We start from the raw sequence: 10,699 nt of genomic DNA, 5'->3' as shown, positions 1-10,699 counted from the left end.
CCACATATGGAAGCAGGTTGTTAATCAGAAGGGGCTAGAGAAAGTCAACTGTCACATGTGTACTGCAATTTATTATTATTATTATTATTATTATTATTTGTGTGTGTGTGTGTGTGTGTGTGTGTGTGTGTGTGCGCTGCAATTTAAAAGGTGTCCTCGTGCATACTTTGATTCTCACAACCCTGTGAAATACGCTCCGGGAGGTATTTTTAAGCTGTTTTATTGGTAAGGAAGCTGACTCACGAGAGGTCAGAAATGACTAAGGCGGGGCCAGAATTCTAGCCCCGCCTCCCGGAACCGGCTCCTTCCCGGACCCCCGTCGGCAGCCCCGAATGGCGCTGGGGGTCTCTCGGTTTGCTTGTCTTCGCCCCCGTTACTTTAGCAAACCGAACCCAGAGCTGCAGGCGGCCGCGAGGGCCCGGTGCCCGGGAAGGCGCAGGTGCCGGCGGCGGCGTTCCAGAGCGGCGCGGTAGGCTCCGGACCGCGTCCCGAAGGTCGGCCGAGCCGCTCCCGCGGGCGCCGCGCCGCGCCGGGCCGGGCGGGCGGGATGGCTGCAGCGCTGGCCTTCCGGGTGCTGGCCGGCCTGGTGGCCGCGGCGCTGACGGCCGTGCTCCTGGAGCACTACGGCCTGGCCGGCCAGACCTCGCCGCTGCCCCAGACCCGCGTCCCCAGGAGGCCGCACCCTGCGCCGGGCCCCGGGGCCAGCAATATCTTCTGGGGTCTGCAGGTGACGCTGGGGGAGCCTGGCCGGGGGCGGGGGGCCGGGGCGAGGGCCTGGGTGCAGAGCTGGCAGGACTCGGTGAGACGCTGGCAGTTTCCGCGGGGGCAGGACCCGTGCCCATTCAGGCCCCAAACCCTGGGCGGGGGCGGGAGTGGGGGTGGGGGTGGGGGGGCGCCTCGGTCCTTCCCTGGCGGGGGTGGGTTCTCCGTTGCACTGCATCTTTGCTTTTTCCTACCCCCATAGCGAGCCGCTGGGTCGCTCTGTACGTGCTGCCTCTTCCTGACTCAGATATCTGTTTAATACCTGCTTTCGGCAGATATCCGACCTTCACCTGAGCAGGTTTCATGACCCAGGCAGAGCTGCAGACTTAGAAAAGTTCTGTTCTGAAACTATTGACATCATTCAGCCAGCTCTCGTCCTAGCAACAGGTAGGGAAGGCTGCTGTGCTGTCATGTTGTTCCGTGGTCCGGAAGGTAGAATGATAGCCAGGGCTGCAGCCCTTCACTTTGGGAACATTGGAAACCCTATAGCCCCAGCCCCAGGTGAGACCTCCTCCTGTAGAGGCGATAACACGTTATACTTCCATTTGCCTGTGGATAACTGAATCAAGATCCAGGATAAAAGATTTGTCATAGCAAGGTTTTGTTAAAGCGGTAGAAGCAGGACTCGGTGTCCTCATCTTAATGTCTGCTGTATTTGTTTCTGTTTTTGATGTTGCATTCCTGAATTTGAGAGAGGATTAGGGAAAGCCCTTTAACCACAACTCAGAAGTTACCTTTAAAACAAAACGCACTCATATTTCCATGTTTTTTACAGTTAATCTTATATTGTCAATTGTTTGAGGCTTAAATTACTCAGGACACTTTTTCTTCAGCCCTTGGTACTTCTGAGACTTGAGTTCCCTAGAGTTTTCAAACCCCTAACCATTTGCTCCCAAATCATGTTGGAGGAGAAGCTAAAGGAGCATCTATCTTGTCTTCTAGGGGATTCATCCCACCCCCCTTATTGAAACACCTCTAGTGATATGATGGAATAGCAGTCCTCATCTTATGGCAAACTTCTATTTCAAGGGTCTGTCTAGTTTTCTAGAAATTTTGGTATTTCTTTGTCCAATCTACACCTTCCAGATTGCTTCTTGCTGTAAAAATAATACTTGGTTAGATTACAGCCGTTGCCATTAGGCACCTGCCCAGACTGTTGGAATTTCTTATCATTTTTGTTAGGGTCCCATGCTCTCTTTTTTTAATTTTTTAAATATGTTTTTAATGATCTTTAGATTGAGAGGAAAGGAGGGAAAAATAGAAACATCAAATATAAATCAGTTGCCTCCTATGGGTGATGCAGCCGGCAACCTGAGCATGTGCCCTGACTGGGAATTGAACCAGCAACCTCTTGGTGCTTGTGTCAGTGCTCAATCCACTGAGCCACATTGGTCAGTCCATGCTCTCTTTAAAGATATATTTTTTCACAACCCATTTCTAATATAGGAGGTTAAATAGGCATTTGTTAAGCTATAAGGAACAAATGAATGGACTCAAAAGTGGCTATGCTTACACATGTGAATACTTTAAGTATCTGTTCCTTCAGTGTGCATTAAAATAAGTTGAACCTTGAACCTCCTCTGGGGTTTATTTTGTATTGCGATTCAATTCTTATGTAAATCTGCAGGAGATCTGACAGATGCCAAAACGAAGGACCTGTTGGGATCTATGCAGCAGAAGGTAGAATGGCAAACTTACCACAGTATTCTGAAGAAGACAAGGGTCATGGAAAAAACTAAGTGGCTTGATGTCAAAGGAAATCATGGTAAGAGTCAAGACACACGTATATTAAGGCTATATTTTTATTTCCTCCAGGAGCCTAGATTCTTTCATTTAGATTATAAAATGGGACATTGTAACCTAGGTTTAGAGATACTAAAGGCCACAATTCTGAAATACAACTATGATATATGATTTTAAAACTACAGGTGTCACCTGGCCAGTGTGGCTCAGTGGTTGAACATTGACCTATGAACCAGGAGGTCATGGTTCGATTCCCCATCAGGGCATATGCCCAGGTTGCGGGCTTGATCCCCAGTGTGGGCATGCAGGTGGCAGCCGATGAGTGATTCTCTCTCATCATTAATCTTTCTCTCTCTCCCTTCCTCTCTGAAATCAATAAAAATATTTTTAAAAAATAAGTAAATATGAAACTACAGATGTCAATGTTGGCTTTAGAGGGGAAAGTTGTATGGTCCTTTCTTCTTTACATGGAAGAAAAGCTCCTAGCAAAATCCATGCAGGTGAATATTTTAAAAAATATGCATTTTGCTAGGTGAAAGAAGCCAAACTTGTCAATCTATATACTGTATAATTCCAGTTTTATGACATTCAAGAAAAGGCAAAACTATGGGTAGATAACAGATTGCAGTTGCAGGGGTGAGGATGGGGAGAAGGTTGACTATAAAGAGGCTTCAAGAGAGAATTTTGGTGGGTAGTGGAACTGTCTGTATGTTGATTGTGGTGGCACATATATTTCTGTGCATTTCTCAAAATCCATAGATCTGTACATCACAAAGATTGAATTTTACTGTGTATAAATTGAAATTGCAAATAAATCCCCATCAGCATGAGGAGAGAAATGGATAATCCCTTTCTGTTTTTAGATGATCATTGTTGTGATAGTAAGGAAATGAACTCTTCTCTAAAAGTATCATGATGGTAGTAGATTTGCTGGTTTTATAAAGGTTGACTTTCTTACTGGTTAGTTACTTAATTTGTCTGCTTCATTTGATTATTCATTAGTGGTAAGTACCTAATTATATTTTTTAAAACTCTACTATTTTAAGCAGGTAAGTCTGTCTGGTGAAATATACAGCTGTTGGTTTGATTAAAAGATGCCTTCTTACAAAGCAACTATGAATTATAAATTGAAAACAGGATATCTGGCTTACAGCTTTCTCTGCTATATTTACATTTCCCCTTTCCCCTGATCCTAATTAGTGGTACAGGTCAAATTCTTTTGCAATAAATAATAAATATGTGTATTTTTTTAAAAAGTTTTCCAAGCCAAGGTGCTGACTTATTTCAAGTAAGAAATATCAAATAGACTCTTGTGTTTAAATAATCTGCATAGTCCTCGGAGTTCATAAAAATCTAACTTAACTTGCATAGGCATAAATGTTTATGGTATGAGCATATACATACATGTTGTGCTATCATAGGAGGAGAAACTAAAATTTATAACAATTTTTCTCTTACTAAGCAAGAAGTTACATATACATTATATTTCTTTGGGGCTAGAATGGACTTACAGATTAATTTTTAAGGTTATTAGAAATGTAGTGGATTCCTGGAATTGAAGCAGTTTTAGCTGTTGGAATCAGTCTGTCAAACTATGAAATCACTGTATTTCCAGATAAATATTCTATGACATCCTGAACCTTAACCCTTACCATTATGTAATTCCTTTCTTACTGAATCTTCTTTAAGATTTAAGAGGAGCCCTGACTGGTTTGGCTCACTGGATAGAGCGTCAGCCTGGGCACTGAAGGGTCCCAGGTTCGATTCCGGTCAAGGGCATGTACCTTGGTTTTAGGCACATCCCCGGTGGGGGGTGTGCAGGAGGCAGCTGATCGATGCTTCTCTCTTATCGATGTTTCTAACTCTCTGTTTCTCTCTGTAAAAAAATCAATAAAATATATTTTTAAAAAAAGATTTAAGAGGAGAGGGGCTGTTATCAAAGTAATCTGTTTTTTAGAGGCACTTGGTATGTATCCATATATCAGGCATCAATCCAGTCCTTGCTGGCTTCCAGAATCACATGATTAAAACAACAGCAAAAACCATCCAGTCTTGTACTTTCAAATTGATGTGTATTCTAAATAGTACATAATTCAAAGTACAGTGGGGCCTTGACTTACAAGTTTAATTTGTTCAAATTACTCGTATGTCAAATCACTGTGATGTTCGCTGCGCCAACTAGCAGTGGGGTATCTGAAGCTGGCTTGTAACCTGAATTTTAGCTCACAACTCAACTCAAAGCAAAATATCGGCCGAGAGACGGCTCGTATCTCGAAAAACTCGTTAGTCGGGACACTCGTAAGTCAAGGCCCCACTGTATTTATTATTCTCCAGTATACTAGATGCCTTAAACAAGTTTCCAGATAATCTGAATTCTATTTTCAAATTTTAAAAATTATCAATCTAATTTATTGGCATTCTACCATTTAAAGTGTTATTGAAAGAATTGTAATTTTTCTTTAGTCATTAACATGTTTGCACTTTTTTAAAAAAATATTTCTACTGATTTTCAGAAAGAGAGGAAGGGGGAGAGAGCGAGAAAGAGAAACATCGATGTGAGAGTGGGACATTGATTGGCTGCCTCCCACATGCTCCCCACTAGGGATCGAGCCCATAACTCAGGCATGTGCCCTGACTAGGAATTGAACCAGCAACCTTTGGTGCATGGGATAATGCCCAAACAACTGAGCCACACTGGCCAGGGTTCATTTTTCTTTTTAATATAGATGATGTTTGCTCTTTTCTTTTTAATTAGATTCATTCAATGTTCCAAGTCTGGAGAGCGTCGAGAATTATTACAGGTACTGTAATGAACAGAAGACAGACCATCATGTGTTACAAGAAGGGTACAGTCAATGAATGGGTGAAAACATTTTTTAACAGATAAATTTCTGTTTATAGAAACTGGTAATTTAGAAAGGGAAACTTTTTTTTTTTAATGTGTATGACATTCAATTTTTTCTTGTTTTGGGACTTTTTCTTTTAATTCTTTTTATTTCATGTGCTTTCATGCTTTTTCTTGGGTTATGGTACTTGTAATATTCCACATAGACATTTATTTATTTGTTTATTTATTTATTGCCATTGATGCATAGCAGAAGTCATTTAGATCATAGCTTGTCAACTAGAATGCTATAGGTTTTAGGAATGCTGAGATATTGATTTTCTCACCTGCTAGGGTGGCTGAAGTGCCCAGTTGGTCACCTCTGGCTGCTTTATCCTTTCATTCCAGAATGTCACACAAATATTAAAGTTTTCTTTATGTGCAATGAATATGAAAAAGATTGTGAATGTGAAAGGATCTTGAGTTAGAAAACTGATTCTGTAATCTCAATGTGTTAAGATTCTTCTTTTGATGATAATTTCACAGTATTTCTGCATTGTCAGTCAAGTAGCAAATATTTATTGAGAGCCCTTCATTGGTTAGATAGTATGAGAAATACAAGAGTTAATATTCGTAAGGGTTCTGTATAAATGTTTAAGATTCCGGCAGGTGGGTGTAGATCCACCGGTCATACAGCTACCTAGACAACCCTTGTATGTAAGTTCACTTATTAAATTGGTCACCTACAAAAAAAAAAGAGTTAATATTAAAAAATATAGTCTATACCAGTGATGGCGAACCTTTTGAGCTCGGCGTGTCAGGATTTTGAAAAATCCTAACTTAACTCTGGTGCCATGTCACATATAGAAATTTTTTGATATTTGCAACCATAGTAAAACAAAGACTATAAAAGAAGTGAAAATTGTGTCCAGCCTTTTTTATTTTTCAATATTTTTTATTGATTTTTTTTAGAGAAAGGAGGGAAGAGGGAGCAGGGAGAAAGATAAAAACATCGATGAGAGAGAAGCATTGATCAGCTGCCTCCTGCACATTCCCTACTGGGGATCAAGCCTGCAATCTGGGCATGTGCCCTGACAGGGAATCGAACCAGTGACTTCTTGGTGCATACGTTGACACTCAACCACTGAGCCATACTGGCTGGGCTGTGTTCAGTCTTAAAAGAGGGGTAGCATTTCAAAAAGTAAGATACTTTGAGTGGTATATTTTAGGCAAAAAGAACAACAACAAAACCAACCCCAAACAAAAACAAAATAAAGTGAACTCCCTGAACTTTAAAAGCTAGAGTGAACTTTTAGGGGCAGTAAGGAAACTGGTTATCACCAAAATTAGGGTTCATAATGAGGACTGGTATCTTGGGGCCAATTTAATGGAGGTCTTAAGTGAGAAGCATAGAGATTTAGATGTGATGAGTAATAGTTCATAATCCAGTACAAGTTCCTAAGAAGACAAGTAACATAATGAAAATAGTATCTTATAAAGACAATTGCACAACAACAACAAAAAGATAAGGATAAAAAAGAAAAAAGAGGGAGAGACTGGAGCTGTATGGATACCAAATAGGAGAGTCCTACAGTAGTCCAGTCACAGTATGAAAAGGGCTTGAGAAGACAAACCTGTCTAACTAAGTTCCTGGATATGGGAATGGTGGCATCAATTTGAGGATGATATGTCAAAAAGAATTGGTTACCATATAATTAGTCGCCATAACTTGGAAGAGGAGGTATTCCTCTTTTGTTAATGTGAGAAAAGAAAAGGACAGAGATGAAAATCTTTCACTTTCTATTAACTGTTTGTGTCTTTGATTGTGACTATGGGAATGGAGTTAAGAAACATTTTCAAAGAAGAATTAATAGGGCTTAGGATCTGAGTGTTTATTGGGAAAGTAAAGTTATTAATCACTTTAAAGTTTCTTATCTTTATACTGGAAGCCCGGTGCACAAACTTCGTGCACGGGGCAGGGGGAGGGGTCCCCTCAGCCCAGCCTGCACCCTCTCCAATCCAGGACCCCTTGGGGGATGTCTGACTGCCTGCCTGCCTGATCGCCCCTAACTGCCACCCCCTGCTGGCCTGGTCATCCCCAACAACCCCCCCCCCCCGCCATCCTGGTCACCCCTAACTGCCTCCCCCACCAGCCTGGTCGCCCCATGCAGCCTGCTGTTTCGTTGTTTAGTCACCCCTCACTGCCCCCCCTGCTGGCCTGCCTGGTCGCCCCACACAGCCTGCTGCTCAGTCATTTGGTCATCCCTCACTAAACCCCCTGCTGGCCTGGTCGCCCCACGCAGCCTGTTTGGTCGTCCGTTTGGTTGTTTTGATTGCAATGGTCGCTTGGGCTTTTATATATATAGACTAGAGGCCCGGTGCACAAAAATTTGTGCACTCGGGGTGGGGGGGGAGGGTCCCTTAGCCTGGCCTGTGCCCTCTCACAGTCTGGGATCCCTTGGGGGATGACCATCTGCTGGCTGAGGCCTGCTCCCCAGGGGATTGGGCCTAAGATGGCAATCAGACATCCCTCTGGCAGCCCGGCAGCCCTCGGGGGATTCCACTTGCCAGCGGGGAGCAGACCTAAGCTGCAGTCAGACATCCTTAGCGCTGCTGAGGAGGCAGGAGAGGCTCCCACCACCACCACTGTACTGTCAGCCATCAGCCTGGCTTGTGGCTGAGCAGAGCTCCTCCATGTGGGAGCTCACTGACCACCTGAGGGCAGCTCTTGCATTGAGCGTCTGCCCTCTGGTGGTCAGTGTGTGTCATAGTGACCAGTTATTCCCAGTCTTTCTGCTGTTAGGGTCAGTTTGCATATTACCCTTTTACTATATAGGATAGAGGCCTGGTGCATGGGTGGGGGCTGGCTGGTTTGCCCTGAAGGGTGTTCCGGATCAGGGTGGGGGTCCCTCTGGGGTGCCTGGCCAGCCTGGGTGAGGGGCTGATGGCTGTTTTCAGGCTGCCCGCACCCCCTTCAGGTTGGGGGTCCCCACTGTGGTGCCTGGCCATCCTGGATGAGGGGCTGATGGCTGTTTTCAGGCGGGCAAGCCTGCAACTGAAGCTCCCAGTCTCTCCTTTTTTTCTTTTTTATTCTGGGATTTATTTACCTTCTGTAATTGAAACTTTGTTGTGGCTCCAGCTCGAGGCCGGCTGGCTGAAAGCAGGTATCTGGGGTTTGTTTGGCTTCTATAATTGAAACATTGTTGCGGTCCTGCTCGCTCCAGCTCTGACGGCTGAAAGCAGGTATCTGGGGTTTGTTTAGCTTCTATAATTGCAACATTGTTGCTTAGAGTGCAGCTCAGAGCCCAGCAGCGGCAGGCGGGGAACCTTGGCTTCCTCCATCACTGGAGCAAGCAAGCCTCCTGTTTGCTTCAGCTGCCTGGCTGCCGGCCGCCATCTTGGTTGGCAGTTAATCTGCATATCCTGCTGATTAGCCGATGGGAAGCGTATCGGAGGTACGGTTAATTACCATGTTTGTCTATTATTAGATAGGATTGTTGTTCCTAAGTACCTAGCCTATCTGAGTTTAATAAATAGCACATATCTACATATCTATCTATCTATCTATCTATCACAGAAATATCAACCTGAAGGAAAAAAATCTTGAAGTTAAATCTTGAGCTTAAGAATGCCCCAGAGGATGTGGAGAACAGGGAACACTAGTTCACTGCTAATGGAAATGCACTATGGATAACAGTATGAAGTTTTCTCAAAAAATTAAAAATGGAACTGTCATTTGACCCAGTGATCCCACCTCTGGGAATATATCCTAAAAACTCCGAAACACCAATCAGAAAGAATATGTGCACCCCTATGTTCATAGAAGCATTATTTATAATAGCTAAGATGTGGAAATAGACCAAGTGCCCATCAATAGATGAATGAGTAAAAAAGCTGTGGTACATTTACACAATGGAATACTATACAGCTGTAAAAAAGAGGGACCCTTTACCCTTTGAGACAGCATGGATGGACCTGGAGACTATTATGCTAAGTGAAATAAGCCAATCAGAGAAAGACAAATATCACATGATATCATTTACTTGTGGAATCTAATGAACAAAAGGAATTAACCAACAAAATAAGACCCAAAGCATGGAGGCATGAACAGACTGACTTACCTCGATGTGGGGTTGCAGGGAGGAGGAGCGAGAAACCAAAACACTTATTTGCATAGTCCATGGACACAGACAATAGGGTGGTGAAGACTTGTGGGGAGGGGGGGAGGGGAGAAAGTAAGCGTTAGGCAGAGGTGGGTAAGGGGAAAAAAATGGGAGACATCTGTAATACTGTCAACAAAAAAATAAAATAATTTTAAAAAGAGTGCCCCAGGGAATGCCAAAATCCAGAATTCAAAAAACGTTATTAACTATCATATATTTTAACCTCTCCCTTTAATTAGTTGGATTTATTTTTTGATAGTTGGATTTTAACGTGTCAAAAATATAGCAATATAAACAACATATGAGATTATAAAATCCTGAAGAATAACTCTGAAAACATATTGAGCAGGAAAAATATAAATAAACTTTTTAATGAGGAAAAAGCCCTAAAATGGAAATTTTAAAAATACCAAGAAGAGAGGCAATAGAATTGAATATTAATTGTAATATGTATGATAATTTATGATATAGTTGATGGCTGTTGTGGCTTAAATTTAGCTCCCTGATGGCACATTAAGTTTCAGAAGTTTATTTGTATTTTTCATATGTGCTCTTAGGTAAAAAGTCATATAGGACACTTAGATATTTTCTTAAAATGTTCTGACATTTGAACAATATAGGTATACCCCAATGTAATCTATACTTTCCTTACATTTATTTAACAAATATTTAACAAGTGCCTACTTTATGTACTATGTTACTCATCCTTTCTCTCTACTCTTCACTCTCCTACTTTATGGACACTTGAACACTATTGACACTTAAGATGGTGAGGACTTTTATTACTGGTTATGGACCCTGTGAATGTTATCAGTATGTTTTTAGGAACTGAAAAAGGTTTACTGACCCATACCTAGACTATCATTTTCCTCCTGGTTTGATGACTTCTTTACAAGGTTTTATCGCTAGTTAAGCCTCTGTAGTCCTGTTTTAAGAAATAAGCACTTTTGTATCTCACTGCACTAAGAATTCTACTATGTACTTAGTAGGACTTCACTGCTGTTTTTTTTTGTGTGTGTGTTGTTTTTTTTAGCAACTTTTTATTTTATTCACTACAGTTTTAATGATTGGTAAGTACCATTTCACTAGGTTCTGACTGATCTCTTTTTAAATGTTTAGTGGACTGCTTAAAATCACCCCCTACTTCTCTGCTTTACTTGGCAACTTTGTGTGTTGGTTACTGTCTTTAGAGACAATGGGATAAAAA

The 10,699-nt window shown here is 42.2% G+C and overlaps 1 protein-coding gene across 5 annotated transcripts in view; it reads left to right on the top strand.

Moving 5' to 3' along the window:
* Window positions 1–508: 508 nt before the first annotated feature.
* The window catches only part of TMEM62 (transmembrane protein 62), a 42,495-nt gene continuing 32,304 nt past the window's right edge, over window positions 509–10,699 (top strand). For 2 of the 5 annotated variants that reach the window (XM_070424174.1, XM_070424166.1), the window contains exons 1-4: window positions 509–727; window positions 1,038–1,149; window positions 2,390–2,527; window positions 5,261–5,306. In XM_070424174.1, the coding sequence (XP_070280275.1) occupies window positions 548–727; window positions 1,038–1,149; window positions 2,390–2,527; window positions 5,261–5,306 (476 nt within the window). In that variant the 5' untranslated portion in view covers window positions 509–547. Of the gene's footprint in view, window positions 728–1,037; window positions 1,150–2,389; window positions 2,528–5,260; window positions 5,307–10,699 lie in introns of those variants that run through there. The other 3 variants (XM_070424183.1, XM_070424205.1, XM_070424194.1) reach the window with 3 other exon arrangements.

Source organism: Myotis yumanensis, unplaced genomic scaffold (assembly GCF_028538775.1).
Source record: "Myotis yumanensis isolate MYYU_CA2020_CCGP unplaced genomic scaffold, mMyoYum1.0.hap1 SCAF_1, whole genome shotgun sequence".
In the NCBI taxonomy this organism is placed as follows: domain Eukaryota; kingdom Metazoa; phylum Chordata; class Mammalia; order Chiroptera; family Vespertilionidae; genus Myotis; species Myotis yumanensis.
Note: the sequence above shows the minus strand (reverse complement) of the source record. Positions and strands in the feature narration are given on the sequence as shown.